The following is a 24715-nucleotide window of genomic DNA, read 5'->3' as shown; positions in this document are numbered from 1 at the left end:
ATTACATATATGAAATTTGATCCTCTCCCAACTCATAGAAAAAATCTCATCATTGAAGTGACTATTGTCTTGCCCTTCAAATCTCTACCTCCAACTTCTTATTTCTCATTCCCCCAAGAAATCAGCTAATAAGCATAACTATATGTACACCTATCAGAGGGGTAGCCGTGTTAGTCTGGATCTGTAAAAGCAGCAAAGAGTCCTGTGGCATCTTATAGACTAACAGACGTACACCTGTATCTGGGGCAAGCTATGCACTTGCCGGGCTTTAGGTGTAAATCACAGAAGCCTGGTGGTGGCCAACTGCTTGTCTCCACTCTGTTCACAACTTTGAAGTACAGAGTAAGGCCCCTCCATTTCCTCATGCCTCTACCTGACCCAGTCTGGAAGTGAAAAGTTGTTTTATGGGATTGGTACAGGTACTTGGGCAGAGAAATTATTCTGGGGACTGTTCTGATGCTGCCACAATGTCATTACTTTCAATCTAAATGTGTTTTTTATTGAAGGAAGTGCACCCAAGATATTAGGGAATGGGACATTTTTATAGATATTTATATCTACATGTCTTCCTTTGACTATTAACTAAGTCTTAAGATAAATGTAACTTATTAGTATCATGGGTTCACAGGAACTGTGCTATGCCCCAGCTTTTAAACGGTCTCTTGGAGGAACCGTGTCAGTGTGCCAGACCTCTAAGGGGTCTTACTCTTCCTTCAGGGTAGGCCATGTGGTGTCATCGCCTCCAGAACTGAGCCTCTGGGCTCCAGCACCTCTGGCTTCACACCATGAGCTCTGCCTAGTGAGTCCAGCAGAGATCGATGCCTAGTCAAAGACTTTTGCACTCTTCAGGGACCAGTGCACCTCTGCACAGATTTGCAGTGACACCAAGCAACATATTCAAAACTGCATAGGGATTATTTGTCAATTGGAACACAGCACTGGCAATCCTGTAGATTAGCATAGATAAATAAGTGTTAAGACATAGTCCATCTGGCCAAGCCAGAGCAATCCACCAACTGAGCTGTAAAGGACTCCATTTCAGGTTTTGTGTCTCTCTGACCCTTTGTCAGTCCCAGGTGAGAACAAGCAACCTCTTCCGGAGCCAACCCTTTATCCCCTGCCAGTCACTTCTCAGTCCTTTGCTCTCAAGCTGGCCTCTGCTCAGCTTCTCTGATGAGAGATGGGAAGAGGGGGTTGGGAACATCCTTTCTCTTCATTATTGATTGCTGGGTGTGAACATTCTGGTCATTGGGCCTTCCCATTGTCTCTTTCAGATTCTATATTGATTTGGGTCGCTTTCAGCAGGTTCCAGCCAGTTTCTGAATGACCCATTCATTCCAGCCCAGACTACCAGGGGACACACACCTCTCAATACTCCTGTGCTGCCTCAAGAGTAGACTTGATGCTTTTTCTCTCACTGAGTAGCAATGCAAAGTACAGAGGGAAACTGAGGTGCACATAGGATTCATAACAATATTGCAGGAAATTCCCACTTTGTCACAATTAGTATGTAAGAACTGCTTTAAAATTGGGGTTTACCCTCATGAACATTATAGCCAGGAATAGCACTGGGCAAAGTATGGCTCTGACACTGAAACTTTCACCTTGACCCACAACACCATTTGTATTCCACTTCTTCGTGTCTTCCAAGCAAAGGCTGCAAGTTATGGCAAATTACTTCATGGTTTTGTGATGTTATGGACAACTGGGGATTAGGATGAAACCAGTAAACTCATTTGCCTTTCCAGACAGGCGCTCTAGTGGTGAAAAGCTAATTTGTGATGTTCCGGAGTGCATCTTAACCACATATTAACCTGCTAGGGCCAAATTTTGCCCATGGAGGTGCATGCAGAGTACTATTAAAGTCAATAGAACTTCACAGGATATGGATTTTCTGAACACTTCCAAGGCAGAATGTGACTGTTAGCCTTCCTAGAACAAAGGGAATTCCTTTGGTTTTCCTCTGCCTCTAATTAAAAGAAAGTGATTGTTAAAAACATAATTGAAACTCACTATTATGCACGCATGAAGCATAAAATGTGAAAGTACACTCCACAAAGCATTGCCAAAAGTATACAGGAAGGAACAACCCTGCATCTTCAAAGGGATGGATGAAATGACTTAATAGGTTTCTTCCATCTCTGCTTTCTATTATCCAAAGGAGGAATGGCAGCATTATTCATTAGGCAGCAACTGGTACAAGTTCAGTATTTCAGAGTGTCACAGCCTCTATTTGGACCCCAGTGGAAAATTGAGGTGGAGGGAGAGAAGTGGGTAGAGGGTAGGGAAAGTTGCGCTAATAGATGCCATCAACCAATGCTGTATATGTATCTCCCTTGTGACAATATCTACATTTTCCACTGGAGAACCAATTCAAACTAAAACAAGACATGTGGAAATATTTCTGGAATTAAGCAGACATCATTAGTTTTATTTCTAGCGCTCATGCAATACAGGCTGATTTCTTAAACAAATAACATCCACAATTATGCTAGGATTAAGAAGGAAAATATGATGATACACTTCTTATGCTTGGTATCATGTTTCTGTTGCTAGTTAAAGGCAAAGTTGCATTATAAAACAATTTCTGTTGACTTTTTGTGGCCACCTTCTGCAACATTTTATTTAATTCTGTTGTGGGAGACATGTGGAATGCATGAACTTGAACTGTGCGTGTTTTCAAATCTCAAAAAAAATACTCTGAAAGCTTCTGATGTATAATAAGAGCCAGGGTGGTGTCTGGGTGAGAAATGTATGGAGGGGGCACTGGCTCAGTTAGGCTGGCTGAGGGTCAGTAGCATTTGAGCCAGCTATTCCCAAAGATCTGCTTAGGTGGTGGGGATTGCATGACCTGATCTTTACACAGTTCATGGTGCCTCTCACCCTTCCTCACTCGGGGCCAGACACATAGCCCCGGAAAGGCACACATGCAACAGATCTCAGCAAAAAAAGTGTATGTGTAGGAGGCTGAGAAGGATGAAGGCCTATTTGATTTAAGTTGTGATGGACACTTCTTTTTTTTTTATTACTGCTTTCTGGCCTTGACTACTGCAACTTTGCTCCCTTCAAGCGTATTCAGATTGCTGCTGCTAAAATAATCTTGGCTTACCGCTCTAATCACATCACCTCTTTATGTCCCCTGCACTTCTGCATAAAAAACAAGTGTCCTGCTTTAAGACCCTTTGTTACTTAGCCCCTCCCCCACCTAGCTGATTGAATAACCTATTGTGACATTGACCCTCGCATCTTCTTTCTGCCAGTATTCCCTGCCTTTACTCGCCACCAGTCAGCTTTTTCCTTAACCAACCCATCCTTTCAGTGCTTAATTTGTAATGAAAGGGGTGTTGGGGCTCAAACAAGCCCTGGCACAAATTAAGCAATGCATGGGGAAACTCCCTGACAACTCAAACAGTTGTCATCTTACCCTCCTTCAGATCTCTCCTCAGACTCACCTCTGCCATGATGCTTACAAAACCCTGCTGGCTGACCAGCTGAAGAGGTGACAAGGTGTGCTGCCTTCTTTTTATTTCCTCCTTACCTCTAGCCCCAAGTAAAATAAACAAACCCAGCCCCACAATACATGTAATTAACAAAGCTGTCCCAATTTACCATACTCATTCACTTGTGGGTGGTATCCACATCCCTTAATCTCTTTTGATTGGAAGCCGCACAATGCAGGGATTGTCTCTGATCTGTGCACGCACAGTGTCCAACACAATGGGGCCTCAATCCAAGCCGGGGCTTTGGAGCACTGCCAGGATATAAATATTTAGAGGAAAAGCTTCTGGGTTCTAACGGGTACTGTAGGTGTTTTCAGCAAGATTTTTCCGCTAAACTAACGAGATAAAGTGTCATATGCAGTGGAGTTGTAGACTGGTTGGTCCCAGGATATTAGACACACAAGGTAGGTGAGGAAATATCTTGTATTGCACCAACTTCTATTGGAGAGAGAGAGAGACTGTGTAAGCTTGAAAGTTTGTGTCTCTCACCAACAGAAGTTGGTCCAGTAAAAGATATCACCTCACCCACCTTGTCTCTGAGAGAGTGTTTTCCCCCCAGTGTATCAGAATGCAATTAAAATCTCTCTTCAAATGAAATGTAAGGTTGTAAGCCAACTTGGTTGGATTGAAATTTCTAGACAGGATAGCCTCAACTGATGACCATTAGTGGTCTCTCCCTCTTACCCCATCCTCCTTTAAGGAGTGTGTGTCTCTCTCTTTCTCTGCACGTTCCCAGGCCTGCTTTTCCCCTTTTGGCCCTTTCCCAGCTATTTCTGACACACTGGCATCTCCACAACTCTGTGTGCTATTTTCATGAGACCTGCATGTGTTGTGTGCTGTAGATCATACACACCTTCCATACCACTATTGAAAATCTTGAGTGGGAAGCATTTCCTAGTATTAGCTATTTTCATGATCATTTGTATGGTGCCAGCAGCGAAAGGCAATATTACAATGTCCGTCTGGTACAATCCAACTATCACAGCATTCATTGCCTTCCAGGGCATTCCAGTTGGAGCCTCTGATGCTTTCAAAGTTTCCCTGAAGACATTTTGCACACAAGCTCTGAACCCACAATCCCTGGATTAAGATTTTGAAAAGTCTTTAAATCATTAGTTTTCAGGCACCCCAAGAGTGAACATAAAGGCAACCACAAACGCCAATGCTCTGTTGTAATCTGTTGCCGTCAATGTGTGGATTAAAGAAAATATTAAACTGTAGGGTATCAGCCAAGCCTTGAGAGGATCTATTGGTACAATGAATGAAATCAAAAAATCTAATTACATTTTGCGTAAAGCTTTACTGCATAAAAAATACAAAAGGAAAATCATCTTTGTTGTGGTTAGGATTTCCTCATCCTGTCCAAATCTGCTCCTAATTTAGAAATATATGTTGGTTTCTGCATTCAGATTTTCATTAAATATTGGTTAGACTTCCTGGATCCAGGGATGGCCTCAGGACTGCCCACGAGTACAAAGGTCTCTTCAGACTAAGAGCCACAGCCAAATGTAACACACAGGGCCAACTCTGTCCTTGGTGTATTGACAGTGAAGTCAGTTTGGACCCTTTAGGATAGATCAGGAAGTAGATGTAGGCTACTGAACACGTTTCTGGACCTAGGAGATGTAGACTCTTGGGATTCAACCCATTCATGTGTGTGTCACTCTCTTTTCCTCTCTTCTTACTCTCCCCTCTCCCCTTCTCTCAGCCTCTATCACTTTCTGTACTTCTCTTGGAGCTCTATTTCTTGCTCTTTCCATAGCCACTTTTTATTCTCTGCCTTGCTCTCCCCTTTACTCTCCCTCTTTGTTTTTCTCTCTCCTCCATTTTCTGCCTTCAGGACCCCTATTTCCCCTGTGATTTGTCTTCTGATCCTCTTTCTTTCTCACCCATTGTCTTTCTAACTCTCTCTCTCTCACACACACGCACTTCCTTGGTCTCCATTTTCCTCTTCCACTTGGCTGTGTGTTCTTTTCCCTCTCTGGGCTCCATCCTCTTTCTGTCTCTCTGCCTGACTTTTTCTCCTCTTCTCTAAACCTTTCTCCCACCTTTCCCCTGGTTTCTGTCACTCTCATTCTTTTTGTCATTCACTTTACCCATTGCTCTCTGATTTACTCATTTCACCACCCCCACCAATTCCAAAAACAAAGAGCTCTTTAAAAGGCAGCAGCTCCATGGTTAAGCTGGGTGGTGCCTTAGGCTAGAGAGTGAGCTCCCTCTCCGTGCTTTCAATGCTAGCTCTGTAAGACTAGGAAATGTGCAATATAGACAGAAGGGAACCAGGGCTCCCAGCTGTGGGATATGAAAAGACCGGTGTTCTGTGCTGAAGGTGTTCAAGCAGAGGGTACTGTGAAGACAGGGGATAGCTGTTAGGCTAGTTCAGTGTCTGACACAAGCAGAGTGCATTTGTTGATAGAGCGGCAGAACATACATGGTACCTCTCAACACCCATCATCTGAGACTTGTATTTACTTCCAATCCATTCAAGCATGGAGGTCTGTCACTTCTACTGAAAACCTTGTGGATCATGCATATGGAGTCACGAAACTCAGAGTTTAGACTTTGTCACTTACCCTACAAAACAGTGGTTTGCAAGGTTTTTTTTCCATGCCATAAGGGCCCATATTACAAAAAAGTATTGGGACCCCACTCCCACCTAGCCACAAAGAAAGGAAGGGTGGTTGCAAACCCCTCCCTGCCCCTCCATTGGAGCTGTTTGTGATTCCTCTGGGTCACAAGCTCCCATGATGAGAACCCGTGCTATGGAGTAATCTCCTGTTTACAGATTCCTGCACTGTTTTCCCTGTGTCCCTTATTGTTGGGTCCCACATCTGGGCCTCAGTGTAAAGCCCTGGGGACAGAAACACTGTCTGTGGATCAGCTTTGAGTTAACAGGTGTGGAACGGTTCCTTTCTGCCGTGGTCAGACAAGGGTTTGTCAAACAGCAGTCAATAGCCTGGGAAAAGTCTGACTGGAGAGGGAAAAGTTGGCATAGGGCCTCGGGTGTTAGCCTGGACTTTGGAAGACAGGGTTAAATTCCCTACTCCACCACAGAATTCTGTGTGACCTGGGGCAAGTCACGAAGTCTCTCTGTGACTCAGTTCCCCATCTGTAAAAGGAAGGTAATAGCACTTCCCTATCTCTTGTCAGGGCTGTTATGAGGAAAAATACATTGAAGATAGTGAAGTGCTCAGATACAAGAGTAATAGGGGCCATATACATATCTGGGATAGCTAGACAGGCATAATCATGGGTGTACTTTTAATGATGGAGTGGACCTCAGACTAGTGAGTTAAACCCTTTATTTATAAAATAGTTTAAGAGATACTGATATACTTTTATATGCTGTATACTAGAAATTTTACACTTTAATGAAGTTGCAGCCTTTCCCTTGAAATAGATTAATCTTAATGGGTTGAGTTGTAGGAAAGTTATTTCAGAGTATCCATGGCATGAGGGAGTGGACATTACATCAGAGTGAGGAGTCGTTCAACATACAAAAATCAGTAAGAAGCTTAATGTGCAGCACTAATATCAAGAAAAAAAGATGCTCTCCGGTGAAAACAAACCAACAGTTGACTAGTTTACTGGGAAGCATTCCATCGTTCATACGCTCACAATGGATTCGTCTGTCAGTGTAAACTCTTTACATGTGCCGTGTAGTGTATTTCAGCAGTGACACTGGCCACAGGACAGGACCTGTGACAAAATGTGGAGGAAGGAACTTGAGAGGGGGTCATTGTGCAAATATATTTGTTTCTGCTATAGCTAAAAATTGAAGGTTTTTTTCCTGCTCTGTAGTTTGAGGCAGAGAAATATGTTCCTTTGTTTGCTGAATGCTTCCCGCATAAAAACTCTTATTTAAGAAAAAATGCCATCAACTAGTGGAGCTTTTTAAACAAAGGACATATTTTCACTTGAATTTAAACCATTCAAAAGGACAAAGTATACAATTTGTATCACTAATTTACTGTAATCAGTATAATGCTTCAGACATCAATAAACTTAATTATTTTCCATTTAATGTCAAAGTAATTACTCCAAAATGACATCAATTTGCCATCTTAGAGAAAACAAAAGTAATAAACCTTTCACTTCCCACATTAAAAAGCCAGACACCAGTTCTTAATATAAAACCTAGTTATAGAATACCCTAGTGTAAATATTTAAGATGGTCATCTAAATTCTTTGTCAACAAAGATTTCTTAACCTCCACTAATCCACCTCTTATTACCTACCGTTAAAGGAACCCATTAACTAAATAGCTTCTTTTTAATTTGTCAAACCCTGGACAATTTTACATGTCTCTCACAATGTTTTCCACTAAATGGCCTTTAATATTATTTTGATTCCATCTGCAGCTGTCTAGGAATCTCCACCCTCTCCCTTTGCTATTCTTGTTCACTTAGGATACGTCTACATTGCATCTGGGAGCATGCTTCTCAGTGTGAGTAGACAGATGTGCTAGCTCTGCTCGACCTACCATGCTAAAAATAGCACTGTGGTCATGGCAGTGTGGGCAGTGACTCAGACTAACAACCCGAGTATAAGCCCAAACAATCACCTGGGCATGTATGCGGGTGGCTAGCGCATGCCATTGTGGTCCCATTGCTGTTTTTAACATTGTAATTCAAGCTGAGCTATCGCTCCCAGCTGCAGTGTAGACACATCCTTGGTGTGAAACTGTGGCTCCACTGAAGTTAATGCAAGTTTTGCTGTTCAGTCCAGTGGGGGTAGGATTTCATTCTTAATTTTTAATCTTGTCCTAAAACGTCTCTTCCTTCTGCTCCCTACTGTTGTGCATTGATGTTTCTCCTCTTGCCTTGTAGCCCAATTTTGCATTTGCTATAGGGGTTACCATTCTGAGCAAACATCTAGTCACCAATCCTGCAAAAGATTCATGCAGGCAGGTTCTTGGGGTCAGCTAAACGTTGACTTGGAGGTGTAAATTCCAACTGGAGGAGACATACCTGTCCTAGCTTTGACCAAGCCAGTGCTCTAAAAATAGATCTGTAGCCACTGCCACCTAAGCATTGGGAGGAGTTAGCTGCCCCAGTACACACCTCGCATCTTGGACAGATATGTATTCAGTTGCCATGGTGTGAATGGTGGGAGGAACTAGCCTCCTGAGCACGTGCCTGGCATTTTGCATGGGTATGTACTTGGGTGGCTAGCTCTGGGGCATCTGAATACATAGCCGACCAACAAGCTAGGCATGTACTTGGGAAGCTAGTCCCTTATCCTGGAGAGCTACTCTTCTATTTTTAGAGCACAAACTTGATCAGAGGTTGCGCAGGTATGGCTCCTCAAACTGGAAGTTACACCTCCAGCTCAAAGTGTAGACATACCATTAGACCTACATGGTGTCCGAAAGAAGTCATTGGTACTCTGCGTGGGCCTAAGGGTCTATCAACATAGCTCCCTTTGTAGGATCAGGAACATGTCTGGTTACAAAGAGAGGGCCCAAGCTTCATCTGCATTTCTCCAATTTGTGGATGTACAAGTTAAGGGACTAAGCTTGTCTCCAAATAGATATATGGGCCAGCACTGAATTTTCCTGATGATCAGGTATGTTATCCTGGGTTTTGCTTTGTGCTCAGCTCTAAATCCAATTTTAAGAACTATGTATTATTTATAGTAGCTCAGATGCAGGACATTAAAACCAAACCATGGTTCTGGCAGGGGAACATTTACATGACTATAATCCCTAAGATTTTTTAAATAACTTCTGAGGTTTTAGTCATGGAATTTCATAAGAGTCATGTTGTTAGATCCCATACTGCTCTTTGGCTATTTTGTTAATGGTCATAACATGTATTTAAGACTTTAAAGACTATTCTTCAAACAAGCTGACTCGAATGGCCCTTTTCTTACCCCTGTTTTTGAAAAAAGTGTCATGGAAATTTCCATGGAAGATTGTTCCATTGCATACACATAACATCTCTTCTGAAGAGCATAGTGATTTAGAGTCAGATTTCTACTGACAAATGCTATTGTTAATCACATTGGGCCCAGTCTTGCTGAGCTTTCTTGAGAGGTGTTGAGTACTTAACACCTTCCAGAACTGAGCCTATTATTTTTACTTATACACCTCAGCTGTGCATTTTACAACAAGCTGAGGATCTAACCCAAAGATTCTATCTTGAAGAATTTACAATGTAGAAAAGACATGAACTAATATAGGGTGAGATGACAGTCTGCAAGGAACCCAGAACAAAAGGTGGTTGAAATGGTATAATGTCCAATGTGGTTGTAGCCACACCAATTATCATTGTGTTTGTTCTATATTTGTTAAATTATTAAATGTTCCTATTAAGCTGCCTCACAAGGTGTGTGGAAACCAGAGAGATGGGGGCTGTCTAAGAACCTTGATTGGTAGGTACAGAGTGTGGGTGATTGCTGGAAAAGAAGTGGGTTTGGAGGAAAAATTGGAAATGATTTACTTCATTAGCCTCTGTTGTCTCTTAGAGGCTATTCACGTCATAGAATCAAAACAACCAGAACAGGTTTGATAGCATACTAAGCTTTAATCTAAAAAAAGATTAAATTCAAAGTTTAGCATTATAAAAGGATATCAAATTTTGAATAAAAAAGGCTTTTACAAAGAAAACACACATTTGCCCTCCCAAAAATACCCCCAAAACACCTTAGCATGTTCTTTTTTTAACAATTCCAATGTATGCACAGTCTCGTAGCAATATTTCAGCATATATTCACATGTGGAATTTAAATGAAACTTTTGTTTCTGTAACAAAGATTTTTCATATGCGAGTTTGATCCAAGTCATCCTTCTGACTAGCTAATCTACATATTGCTCCCAAGGCAGGTCCTACACAACTGCTGCTCATTGCAACGTACCCACCCCTCCATATTATGGTTTTTAGATGCCAGCAGTCCATTTATCACTGCATTGATCAATTCAATTACTTATAATTCATTTTCAAGGTCTGAACCTTTTTTCAAGTCCCCTGCTAGTTCACATCTGCAAGTTCCTGTTCCCTTAAGGCACTCCAAAAGAAAGAAAAGAGAGAGAGAGGGAAAACATGACAGAAAAGGTATGAAAACTTGTAGGAACTTCTCCCAGAGAGCAAGGAGAATGCCCAAGGCAGGGATTTTTCTGATTACACCTCCTTACAGCAACTATTTATAATTTGTTCTGTGATAGCTTTACCGTCTCATGGACCCTGCGGCACCCCCAGGAATGGATGGGGGCTCAGCCAGGTGTAGGGAAAACAAAAGACAGACAAGTCTGTTTAGCCTTCTTTGTCTCTTCATAATTAGATTTACAATACTGAACAACTGTGTCCCTTTGCTGCCTTATGCTAACTGCAGGAACATGCTCTAGGGCTTGACAGAGGCTAACTTGAGTGATATTGCTTTTCAGTTAGTTGCATGACTAATTCAGGCAAAAGGGCATATCCCCCTCCCCATACATGAACCCAAAAACAAAAACAAAAACCTTAGTCAAATTTATAATGGAAGGCACGTCAAATGGATAAAATACATTTTTCTACAAGAGACCTAACCGTAGAATAGCTGTTGGAATCCTTTAGTGGTTGCATTCTCATTGCATTATCTTTGGAAAGCAAAATAATAAAAAAAAATGTTACCAGCAGGGAAATATCCATTCACTTAGAGGCTGAAAAAATGAGTCAACAGCAATTTTCACACTTCCCTTGGACTTGGAAACATAAAATCTCCAACACTGCTTGGACAAAATTGTCAATACAGTAGATCTTAAGCAGTTTTTCAGCATAACTATGTTTAAATGACTGTATTGGTAAAGAAAAACAAGGCATACTATTGAAACCAAGATACCTAGAGTCAGGTTTCTATATTAATGTTTGCAAGAAAGCTACTTAAAAAAAAAGTTTAAATGCAAACTTTTACATCTCCAACACATACAGATTTCATACGACAAAAGAAGGCACATACATTGTATGTGATAATTTTTTCAAAACTAGCTGTTACATTTTCACAGATTAAAAAAACAGTCTGTTTAAATATCTCATTTCTACAAGGTGAATTTACATTTTAAAGTACAAAGTGCAAATACTATGGTTGTTTTTTTTTTATTGCCTTTTGGTGAGGAAATCTCCCACATGTCAAAGAGATCTGGCTTGGATATGTAAGCTGTTCATCCTTGCTTCTTAGAGCTTTGCTGAAAAGATATTTTTTAAAAGGTTATATTATTAGTAATGCCTGCAAGTAATTTAATATACATACCAACACTTATTATTTATATTCCAGTGCTGTCCATAGTCCCCAGTCAAGATAATGGCCCCATTGTGCTGGATGTTGTACAAACACATAAAAAACAAACCTTGCCCCCCAAAGAGTTAATCTATTTTGCTGTCCATGTAGATTGACAAAAGCAACATCTTTACAACCTTCTACCTATGGCATCCTTGGGTTCTGCAAAACACACAGTTCTAGATAATAACAGCTATGATGGGGCAGGACCAAGTATATCTAAACCATCTTTGATGGGTGTTTGTAGACTATCCAGTGCTTAATTACCTTTACAGTTGGAAAGTTTTTTCCTAATATCTAACCTAAATCTCCCTTGCTGCAGATTAAGCCCATTACATCTTCTCTTACCCTCAATGGATGGACATGGAGAACAATTGATCATGGTCCTCATTATAACAGCCCTTAACATATTTGAAGATTGTTATTAGGTCCGCGCTCAGTCTTCTTTTCCCAAGACTAAACATATCTAGGTTTTTTTAGCCTTTCCTCATAGGCTGGGTTTTCTAAACCTTCAATCATTTTTATTGCTCTCTTCTGGACTCTCTCTAGTTTATCCATATAATGTTTTGTTCAAAATTGGACACAATACTCCAACTGAGGCCTCATCAGTGCTGAGTAGAATAGGTCAGTTACCACGTCTTACATATGACATCCCTGTTAATATACCCCAGACTATTTGCCGTGGGGGGGGGGCTGATGTGTAGCAGGAAGCTGAGTAAAGCAAGTGACATGTGGCTACTAACCTAATTCTTTGAACTCTATTAATATTTTATTTCAGATTGAAAAGTCACACATGAGACTACATCGACTTTGGTGTATGTGCCTATATCTATATATTCACACAATCTATGTTACTGAATATGGGGTAATGCTTTGTTCACTCTTCCAATTAAAAAAAGAATTACTAAGGAAAATGATGTGGTCCTTCCCATGATGATTCTTGTTCAATTGCCCATCTTCAAAGTGGCTGATTTGACCATTCTCTTTTAGGCAGGTGGTTTCTTCTGAGCAGCTCCTAACCAGATTACTTAATTTCCAATGGCTTCCTTTCAAGTGCAAGCTTTTGTGATGAAAGCCACCTTTTCCATATGAGGGACATTCGTAGCTTTGCATTGTTATAGTGTGTGACTGCCAACAGATGGCTTGCACAGCCAACCTTTTAAGATTCAAGGCTATCATTTCTCTCCAACAGCTTTTAAAATAATGGATTCTGAGTCAGCAAAAAAGTAAAGCTTTAAAAAAAAAATAGAAACAGTAGGGCTCTTTCATTATAGATGTTACATGTTAGAATCAGATTACAGGAAAAGGGAAGGGGGGCATGTTATGCTTTGAGCGTTACACACATGTGCCAATATTTGCTATTATGTAATTAAAATAACCCTTTGAACGTTTTTTGAGTTCCGCCATAGTCATTGTTTTCAGGCTGCCCTGTTTAAAGTGTAAGTGATTTGCGGGCAGGATTTGAAAAGTTAAGACTATGAACATTTGTTTAAACAAAGGGAAATTTATTACATCTCTGTAGCTGTGAGAACGTTTTACATTCCATCAAAGGCGTGTATAGGAGAGCTCTGGTAAAACCCACAACAAATGCAGAGCTTGCCTTAGGAAGTGTGCATATAACATTAAACAAATCATGAGATAAAATAAATAACAAATTGGCTAGTAGCAATCAAAGACCTTTGCCTTAGCTTTGGGAAATGCTATAGCAATTTCATCCTGTATTTGTTTGTTTGCTTTTTGACAAATTTAGCTCTCCAATAGATAGGAAGTGGTGTTTAATTAACCACAATTATGATCATTCTGTCTGGTCTAATGCTGCTGTTTAATCCCCTGGATTGTTACTTTAAATAATGTATTTTCATTAGTAATTTAAAAGCCAATTCATCACCTTCTTCTGTCTCCTGTACATTAATATTGGTTACATGGTAACTGTCTTGTGGTATGCCTGATATAAAAGTAACCGGCAGTTCTATCCATGATGCCCTCCGGAAGTGAATTGTTAATTTAAAATTATATATAAATATAAATCCATGCCAAAATAGCAACCTTCAATCCCTTCCCCTGGCCTTCCCAGTGCATCCTATCTGCTCAATGTCTGTATTGTTTTGACTGTAATGTCTCCTGGGTAGGGAGTCTATAACTGTGTCCTGTACAGCACCAAGCACACTGACTCTAATAAATAACAATAGAAATCTAGGCCCCATTAATACCCTGACTGATCTTGTCTTCACTAGGGAAAAGAATTTTCTTGGCATTTGTTATAATCCTACTGAAGAGAAGGCAAATTGTAGTTATAATGTGTCGGCGAATCAAGGTAAAACCTAGATTGCCAACTAAAGTTTACCTCAACCAGCAAATGTGTTAAAACTACAACTGCTGGGGCTACTTTAGGTGGATTAAAAACACATCTTTGCACTAGTGAAGACAAGCTCTAAATGGGGGATAAGTGGTGCATAGGCTTTGTGGGGGCCCTCTGCACAAGTGAGAATTTCAACCGGTCTGAATAAACAGGCTGTTTGCTGAACAGTTCCATGGGGAATCCTTCCACCCAGGTCACAGTGTCAGATGACCCTGGCTAGTATGTGTAGCCTTAAGGCTGAAACTATAATAGCTGAAAAATACAGTATAGAGAGGCAGAATGGAAAGAGCTCTGTCCAGTACTTACCTGCTGCCTGTTGGAGGAAGTGCTTTCAGGATTATTTTGGGGGGCTGGTAGAAGAGAGGGGAAAAAAGTCATGAGAATAGCTTGCATGTTGTTTCTGTGCAATATTGAGTACGTTTTTCTTATTGCTAGTGGATAAATGATGTTCCCCTATTACAGAAATAACACCATAAAGTGCTTTCCACTTAAAACCACTACAGTAATATTGTAATCAGCAGTGTGCTGCACGTTACTGCAGAATATTGCAATGGTTGCTCTATAAGGACTGGAGAATGCAGCTGAAGTGGAATGGAGATTTTTCTGTGCCATCTGCCTACAGTGTAAAGCAACATAAATTTGATTAAAGAAAAGACACCACAGTGTAAAATCTTGTATCCATGCTGCTTGCTGCCTTTGAAGCCTCTAGACCAAATCTGCATTTCTTGTCCACTCCAATGGCACAACTGGAATACAAGAACAGGGTCCACTGACGAAACCAAAATGCAGTGGAATGTCTTATCTAAACTGGGAGCACTGTGAAAATACCCAGTGACACCGACAAAGTGGGTGGAGGGCAGCATCTCCTCAGAGACCCTAGAAAACCTGTGTAGAATCCTTGGTTTTAACTGATAGGAACTCCTGGAAATGGGCCCATGGTTCTGGGTATTTATAAGCAATGAGCAATCATTAATGAAATGCTCTGCATCACAAACTTTCCATGAGGCTAGATGGTTGCTTTGCCTACAAGACAGACTTGATCACTGATTTTCTATTAAGATGGACTTTGACAGAGAGGCAATGTGGTGACAGCGGCAGGGGACACCTGCTTATTAATCCCATTGTTACATCAACTCCATGTGACCTTGGACAAGTCATCTAGTGTTCTTTAAATAACAGCATTATGTGGTGACTTTTTCTCTTGTCTGCGATACTATGATTAGTGATAAGGTTACATTTAGTTCCAGATATATGGAGATTAGATTAATGAACTTTCATTAGGCTAGTTCAATAAGGTTACATGAAAATGTTTTCCCTTTGGTTTGCCTAGTATATTTTCATTTGTATTGCTTATGGCAATAATAAGAGCATTCTAGAGAACAGGAAGCTCCTAAGAATGACATTTCATAATAGGGGCAATATAACTTAATATTTTTTCATAAATGAGATCCTCCATTTCAAGCATCTCACTAAAAATGCATTTTCTGCTTTCCCCTCCTAATAACAAAGCTGCCTCTTTATTGGAGTGACTTGAAAGCTGAATAACTGGATTCCTTCCCAGTAAATATCTGACACTTGTTCAGTGAGTGTTGTCATCTATTCAATTAATGTTGGACATCTCAAACTCATTTATTTATTGCTCTGGATTTTATTCTAATCTCCCTCAAGAGCAAAGAGCACGGAAAACGGATGGCTGTCTGGTGGCGTTTCCTTTTATTTTTAATCACTACCCCACAGCGTATGCCCCACCACCCAGCAGGGATCATTATGATGTAATGTATAAAGGGAAATTTTGTCACTTGCCTGTAAGAGGCTATGCATAAGCATATATCCAGATTGCTAATCTGAATGCAGGGAAGAAAGCAGGCTTCATGGAGTCTCATCTCCCACTGCCCTTGGAAGTGACTAGGTGGAGGGGGGGGTATGGAGTAGATGGAACCTTAGTTTTGACTCCCAACATGCTGGCCAGCAAAGTGAGCTGGTGCAATGGGGGAAGAAACATGTACCCTGTAAATGGCTGCTGGAGCTTGCTTCCTGCTGGAGCCAAGGGGAACCAAGGTAGGTATTGTGATTCTCTGGTTTTATATCTGTTGATAAAAGAAATGGTGCCCATGTGGCATGTGTAGCACCCATTCAAGATTATGGAATCACTTGTACACATCAGGCCTAATTCCCCTCTCTTATACCAGTGTAACTCTGACTTCAGTGAAGTCATGCCCATTTTACACTGGAGTGAGAGAAAAATCAGGCTCATCAGTCAGGACACATTCCCCATATTGTACAAACTAGGAATTTATTTCTTTTTTAAATTTTAAAGGTGAACCTTTAAAAAAAACACACACACATTAAAAATGATTAGGGCTAGTGGGGAACTTATTTTCCCTTTGTAAAAAAATTTCAGTGGCTTTTTTTTATTTTTGTCAAATTTTCTTTGGCATTTTTGATTTGACAGAAAACCAGCAGTTTCCAGCAACCAAAATCCATTGAGTGGTCCATTGGGCAGAGCATAGGAGACTGAGTAAAGAAAACTGGGTTTTAGTCCAAGTCCTGTCATTGACTTGCTGTGTGTCCTGGGTCAAATCACTTAGGGCTTGTCTTCACATACAGTGCTACTGGGGCGCAGCTGCACTGATGCAGCTGTAGCGCTTTAGTGAAGACACTCCTATACTTGGGAGAGCTTCTCCTGTCAATGTAGTTAATTCACCTGCCTGAGAGGCGATAGCTATGTTGACAGGAGAATCTCTCCTGTCGACATACCTGTCTTCACGGGGCTAGGTAAGTATAACTACATCGCTCAGGGGTGTGGATTTTTCACCCTGAATGACACAATTATATTGATATAGGTCTGAAATATAGACCTGGCCTTGGGGCCTGGTCCTCATTTAAACTAAGACTGCCGTGCACTGCCTGGCAGTGCAATGGGGCCTTAAAGTAGATGTAAATGGGTAAATTGTTACATTTGCACCTTTTTACACAGCCAGCGGCGTGTATAGCAGCTTTAGTATAAATGAGAACCAGGCTGTTGACTTTAACCAGGCTGTTAACTTTCTATTTTCACCTCCGTAAGGTGGGAATAATGATACTTCTGTACCTTTGCGCAATGATTTTTGGATCTGCTGTATAGGTGAAAAGTACTCAGTATTATTATTATTCAGCCCACAGAAAATATATTGGATTAGATATGTTTTACTAAATCTATTTGTCTGCTAATACCCAGTTTCCTTTATGACTGCAATCTACCACGGTTACCCTATTTTCTCTGACCTACATGAATAAAAGCTGTATGGGGAACAATTTGTTTTTGACAGAAGTTTCCCAGTCAGCATATTCTTCTCTTTCCTTATCACACTTGTGATAGTTTTGTTTACTGGTCTTTGACTGGGGTCCCTATTCTATGTTCTTAAAAATATTAAGCAAACTGTACAGCTATTCTCCAGTCACATTTTAATTACAGCCTCTTATAATACAAAACAAGTGTATAAACAGAGACTTTGTCTCCCACTTTCCAGCATTCTCAGGGATGATGTGGGTGATTTTCCCAGTGCTGCAAAGATCTTCAATTATTTGACTCCCTCTCCATCAATTCTCAAAGTCTCTGTGTACCAGCAACCATTCTGTCTGCTTAATGGAGGGATGGACAGTCTTTCTTCAGAGCATTCAGTGGTGCTCTAGAAATGGCTCGAGTAGCTACTAGAAAGTGAACTTCCTTCCATAGCAAGACACCAAAGAACAAGCAAATGTATCTTCATTGTAGCCAGAACATGTTGTTCTGCTGGAGTGACTTTCTAGTGGAATTTAGTACTAACTTACCCTCTTTGCCTTCCTATCATGCAATAATAACTTCAACAGGTTAGTATTTGATGATCAGAGAGAGAGGCTATTGCCTTTGTTGGAACTTGAACTGTTGACCATCTGATACAAAAACACCAACCCTACCACTTGAACTAAAGAACCTCTATTAGTTAGTCATAGTTGCCATCACTGTTTTTATACCTTTTGCAGGATTCCCAGAGGCTGTGGCCTATCAACTTTAACCTTAATCTCTGCCTGATCAAAAAATCTAGTTAAAAGGATAGTTAGAAAAGGTTCTTACTGTGGCGTTTCTTTGTGTCTGCTTTACCGTCTTCTTTTGTTACGCCCAGACAACCCATTAATTCTTGAACTGATAAGGATTTGTCATTGTTCACATCACAGTATTCTACAAACTTCTTCACACATTTTTTGGGCTTTGACTTTTTTCGCAGGAATCTCTTGAACGGCTTGATTTCCTTTTTGCCAATATCGCCACTGGAATTTTTATCAAGTTGTTTGAAATACCAGTGGACCACTCTCTCTTCCAGAGTATGATTTGGATCAGGTTCTGAAAGCCTGCAATGCGAACAGAACATTACACTTTACATTTGATCACACAATCCTCTTATGTTACTTATGAATTTTTAGATTAGTATTAGTAGATAAGGGTATTTTAGTGAGGTAGGGTGACTTGAAAAATCATTTGTGACTAACTTTTGATGTCCTGAGGAGTCCAGGTTTTACAAGAACTGCACATGAATACCATTATTATACAGTGATCACACTTACATTTTTTGGTGGTTTGAAAGTTTTTAAATGGTGAATCAGTAAAAATGTTCATATTGGTGCAAACATTTTATAAATGATCATTATAAATCACACATCCCATCACTGGTGAGCTGAGACTGGAATTCTGGTTTTGCTGCAAATTCCAAGTCTCTGCCACCTAAACTAAAGAAGACTGTCCACAGAGGCTAACAATAGCAGGTCCCTTATATTCTGTGATGCAGCAACTAGAGGGCACCATCGCACAAATACACACAAAGCCAATCATGATTCAAGGATGCTGACAGGAGCCAACGTCAGAAAGAAAATGCAGGCAGGCAGATGAGAATAAAGACAAATATGCATAATTTCCTGTTTCTCTGGGAAAGATGATGATGCTAAAATATCTTCTTGCCATAAAGAAGGGGAAGTACAGGAATTAATAATTCTTGTCTCTGTTATGATTTAAGTATACAATCACAGAAGACACATGGTTACCACAGAAAAATATTGAGTGTGTGTGTTGTGGAATCATAGACTCATAGACTTTAAGGTCAGAAAGGACCATTATGATCATCTAGTCTGACCTCCTGCACAAAGCAGGCCACAGAATCTTACCCATCCACTTCTATAACAAACCCCTAACCTATGTCTGAGTTACTGAAGTCTTCAAATTGTGGTTTGAAGACCTCAAGCTGCAGAGAATCCTCCAGCAAGTGACCCATGCCCCATGCTGCAGAGGAAGGCGAAAAACCTCCAGGGCCTCTGCCAATCTGCCCCGGAGGAAAATTCCTTCCTGACCCCAAATATGGCGATCAGTTAAACCCTGAGCATGTGGGCAAGACTCACCCACCAGCACCCAGGAAAGAACTCTCTGCAGTAACTCAGATCCCATCCCATCTAACATCCCATCACAGACCACTGAGCATACTTACCTACTGATAATCAAAGATCAATTGCCAAAATTAATTGCCAAAATTAGGCTATCCCATCATACCATCCCTTCCATAAACTTATCAAGCTTAGTCTTAAAGCCAGATATGTCTTTTGCACCCACCACTCCCCTTGGAAGGCTGTTCCAGAACTTCACTCCTCTAATGGTTAGAAACCTTCGTCTAATTTCAAGTCTAAACTTCCTAGTGTCCAGTTTATACCCATTTGTTCTTGTGTCCACATTGGTACTAAGCTTAAATAATTCCTTTCCCTCCCTAATATTAATCCCTCCAATATATTTATAAAGAGCAATCATATCCCCCCTCAACCTTCTTTTGGTTAGGCTAAACAAGCCCAGCTCTTTCAGTCTCCTTTCATAAGACAGGTTTTCCATTCCTCGGATCATCCTAGTAGCCCGTCTCTGAATCTGTTCCAGTTTGAATTCATCCTTCTTAAACATGGGAGACCAGAACTGCACACAGTATTCTAGATGAGGTCTCACCAGTGCCTTATATAACGGTACTAACACCTCCTTATCTTTGCTGGAAATACCTCGCCTGATGCATCCTAAAACTGCATTAGCTTTTTTAACGGCCATATCACATTGGCGGCTCATAGTCATCCTGTGATCAACCAATACTCCGAGGTCCTTCTCCTCCTCTGTTACTTCCAACTGATGTGTCCCCAATTTATAACTAAAATTCTTATTATTAATCCCTAAATGCATGACCTTGCACTTTTCACTATTAAATTTCATCCTATTACTATTACTCCAGTTTACAAGGTCATCCAGATCTTCCTGTATGATATCCCGGTCCTTCTCTGTGTTAGCAATACCTCCCAGCTTTGTGTCATCCGCAAACTTTATTAGCACATTCCCGCTTTTTGTGCCAAGGTCAGTAATAAAAAGGTTAAATAAGATTGGTCCCAAAACTGATCCCTGAGGAACTCCACTAGTAACCTCCTTCCTGCCTGACAGTTCACCCTTCAGTACGACCCATTGTAGTCTCCCCTTTAACCAGTTCCTTATCCACCTTTCAATTTTCATATTGACCCCATCTTTTCCAGTTTAAGCCATGGTGTCTTAGAAATATCTCTGTCTTCTCCAGAGAGAAGAGGAATGGTCACAGCATGATTGCTCTGCTGAAAAACATATACGAGATGTATGGATGGAAGGACATTACGTTGTATTAAAAGAAAGGAAACAGCGTTCCACTCGGCATAAAAGCCACTTCTAAGATTTATGAATTGAAACTTCTCATTTACAAACTCTACACTGAGAAATGGAAGTTATTGTTTTCCTTCCCATAGCTTATTTAAAAATTCCCATTGCAGAGATTCAAATGAGGTGCTTAATTAACTGACCTTATTGCTTTTGACCATTATATTTTTAGCATCTCCCACTCTCATTGCTATTTCAACATGCTGAATGCTAAATTCTAGACTGAAGGTCAGAGTCTGCTTTCAGTTACATTTTTGGAAGCCCCATTGAAATCAATGAGGTAGCCAGGGTATAACCAATAACATAAGATCTGCCATGATGGATCAGACCAATGGTCCATCTAGCCCAGTATCCTGTCTCTGACAGTGGCTAGTGCTGGATGCTTCAGAGGGAATGGAAAGAACAGAGCAATGTCAAGTGATCCATCTCCTGTAGTCCAGTCCCAGCTTCTGGCAATCAGAGGTTTAGGGCACCCAGAGGAGCATGGTGTTGCATCCCTGACCATCTTGGCTAATAGCCATTGATGGACCTATACTCCATGAACTTATCTAATTCATTTTTGAATCCAGTTATAGTTTTGGCCTTCATAACATCCCTTAGCAACAAGTTTCATAGGTTGGCTCTGCATTTTCTGAAGAAACACTTCTTATATTTGTTTTAAACCTTCTGCCTACTAATTACACTGGGTGACCCCTAGTTTTTGTGTTACGTGAAGGGGTAAATAATTCTTCCCTATTAATTTTCTCCACTCCATTCATGATTTTATAGACCTCTATCATATCACCCCTTAGCCATCACTCTTCTAAAATGAACAGTCCCAGTCTTTTTAATCTCCCCTCCTATGGAAGCTGTTCCATATCCCTAATCATATGTGTTGCCCTTCTGTGTACCTCTTCCAATTCGAATATTTTTCTGTGAGGTGGGATAACCAGAACTGCACACAGCATTCAAGGGGTGGGCATACCATGGATTTACATAGTGGCATTATTATATTTTCTGTTTCATCATCTATCCCTTTCCTAATGGTTCCTAACTTTCTGTTAGCTTTTTTGATACTGCACATTGTTTTCAGGGAACTATCCATAACAACTCTAAGTTCTTTTTTGAGTGGAAACATCTAAATTTAGACTACATCACTTTTTAATTTACAGTTGAGATTATTTTTTCCAACATGGATTACTTTGCACTTATCAATATTGAATTTCATCTGCCATTTTGTTTCCCAGTCACCCAGTTTTGTGAGATCCCTTTGTTACTTGTCATAATCAGCTTTGGACTTAACTGTCTTGAGTAATTTTGTATTGCATACAAATTTTGCCACTTCAGAGTTAATACTCATTTCCTAATCATTTACCACATCCCATTTCCACTATTTACCACTTCCCATTATGAAAACTGACCATTTATTCCTACCCTTTGTTTCCTATCTTTTAACCAATTACTGATCCATGAGAGGACCTTCCCTCTTTTCTCATGACTGGTTAGTTTACTTAACAGCCTTTGGTGAGCAAAATATGGTCCTAATCCATTAATTTAGTCTAAAGCATATAAAGGAAAATCTGAAGATAGAACTAAATGGGTAAAGGATAGCACCATGGAGAGGAGAAGAACATCAAAACGCAATGGCTTACTGGATCAGACCCTCAGTTTAGTCCAGTATCTTGACTCCAGCTGTGACCCATGATGGATATTTTAAAAGAAAGCATAAAATCCCCATAATGTGTTCGGATAGTGCAATACTATAAATTTGTTCCTGACTCCAGGTAGGTAAGCAGCTTGTACCCAGAAGCCTGAAGATTGTTAGTACTTAGGCATTTTAAATCCTAGCTACTGTAGCTGCAGACCCCTATTTTACAAGAAACAGACAAAATTGAAAGGAAAACAGCCCACTTTCTTCAAGTGAAGTTTAGTAAGAAAACAAAAATTAGGACTGGGTGATTTATTTGACCTGATGCTGTACTGATGGTGAGAATTCAGACACCAAAACAACAACAACAAAGGCTTTCAGTTTCTGCCTTGTGGATACAGCCCATGATATTTTTTTCAGGAGACATTCTCTAACAGTTCTAATGGAATCTGTTTTCACTTCATGGAGACAGAAATAAAATTGCTTTTTAAAAGGGTTTTGTTTGGTTTTGTTTTTAAATTTCCAAATGCAATCAGAACTCTTTTTAAAGGCACACACTACAGATCCATTTCCAATCACCCAAGTAAAACCCACCTGCTGGAAGACAACGATGGATCGGAGACTGCGTGGACCATATCGGTGGACAGTGCATCCAGAACACTGGTCAGGAACTCATTCTTCTTGGCCCCTGGACAACCTAGGAGGGAAACAGAGTTTCCTTTTTCTTCTGTTGTATTTTCCACATAATAATTTAACTCCAAATTTAACTTCTTTGTTAGAGATGGACCTGAACCAGAACACTATATTTAAGCTCTCCACACACTTTGGGCAAGTTCACATCTTGGTTTAGATCCAAATGATGGATCAGAACCAGAAAACAGATCCAATGACCCTTGAAGTCAGGGGAGTCTGGATCCAGATCTAGCCCCCACGGTTTGGATGCTTCCCCTTTTATCTCAAGATTTTTTTGTTTTGTTTTTTAACACAAGTTCTCTGTTGGTGTGATACGTTGAAAAAAAACCCAGTCATTTGATGTTTGTCCATCAGACAATTTGACAATGCAGTGTACAAGCCAAGTAGCAATACCTTGGGTTTAGATGCCCTCTTTTGCTACTCTTGATCACCACCACTGTGGTCTGCAGTTAATCTCTTTGTGCCTCATTTTGCCATTTGTGAAATGGGGATAATACTTCTTTTGTCCCACCTTTTGCCTGTTTCATCTATTTAGATTGTAAATTCTTCAGGGAGAGGGACTGTCTCCTTTACAGCACCTAGCAGAATGGGGCCCTGATCTTGGTTGGGACCTCTAGGTGCTACTGTGATACTACTTAATAATAATAAAGTCACTGCCTCAAGGAGCTAATGCTCTAAAATAGATTGACAGCACAGTTCAGAACTTCAGGTGCATAATTCACCGGACAAATATACACTGGAAAATCCAATCTCAAAGCAGTGCATCTGGAGCGTAGGGATTCAGCTGATAATCTGACAGTTGTTGGGCAGATTGATTTTTCACTTACACAATCCACCTGTTTCATTCCCCAGTCCTTCCCCACTCCCGGGATCCTGATCCAAACTTCATACTTTCTCCTATCTCTGTAAAGGACTGAACTAAACTCCAGCATGAGCCAAATACTCACATACTTTGCAGAGGAGACAGGGGACTGAAATCCATATTTTGCAACTCAAACCTATCTTTAGTATATTACTGGTAAATACTTCAATGGAAGCCCAGTTACTTCAGTGTTCTTCCACAAAGCAGAAGAGGGGAATGCGTAGAAGGCTTGTGGGGAAGGAAGATGAGTGTATCAGTAGGGATTCATTACTTTATTACACTTCACAATGGCCCTCCAAGAAGGAGGTGGAATTATCTGAGACTGAAAAGCTCAACCTTGTCTGGCAAGTTATTGTTTAATATGTCCTGTGTTGATACAAGGAAATGAGTTGCTGTTATATTAGTCCTGAGCAGTAGCACAGTCAGAATGGGTTAAGCTGTTTTCCTGTTGTGTGCAGCAGCAGAAGCCACTGCATATTATGTCTAATACATTTATGCAGTTACAAATTCCCTGTCTTATATATTTCCCCTTGGCACTGGGGCTATTTTATTCATGTAAGATGCATGTAACAGGAATTCACTGAAGCAAGTTGCATTATACTAAAAGCACATATCTAAAACCAAATGTGACTCTCTTAGAAGAGTTCCTCTTTGCTTTAGTCATTCTCTACTTTCCACTGAACACAATCTGAGAACGGAGGCAGTGCTT

At 40.5% G+C, this 24715-nt stretch overlaps 1 protein-coding gene across 1 annotated transcript in view; it reads right to left on the bottom strand.

The window, feature by feature from the left end:
- Positions 1–10007: 10007 nt before the first annotated feature.
- Positions 10008–24715, bottom strand: part of SMOC2 (SPARC related modular calcium binding 2) — a 169464-nt gene continuing 154756 nt past the window's right edge. The window contains exons 10-13 of the mRNA XM_045009508.1: positions 23046–23148; positions 18206–18480; positions 14419–14462; positions 10008–11661 (exon numbers count right to left, since the gene is read on the bottom strand). Coding sequence (XP_044865443.1) covers positions 11638–11661; positions 14419–14462; positions 18206–18480; positions 23046–23148 — 446 coding nt within the window. The 3' untranslated portion in view covers positions 10008–11637. The remainder of the gene's footprint in view (positions 11662–14418; positions 14463–18205; positions 18481–23045; positions 23149–24715) is intronic.

This window comes from Mauremys mutica, chromosome 3, assembly GCF_020497125.1.
Source record: "Mauremys mutica isolate MM-2020 ecotype Southern chromosome 3, ASM2049712v1, whole genome shotgun sequence".
Taxonomy (NCBI): Eukaryota; Metazoa; Chordata; order Testudines; family Geoemydidae; genus Mauremys; species Mauremys mutica.
This window is presented reverse-complemented; position numbering and strand designations above follow the sequence as displayed.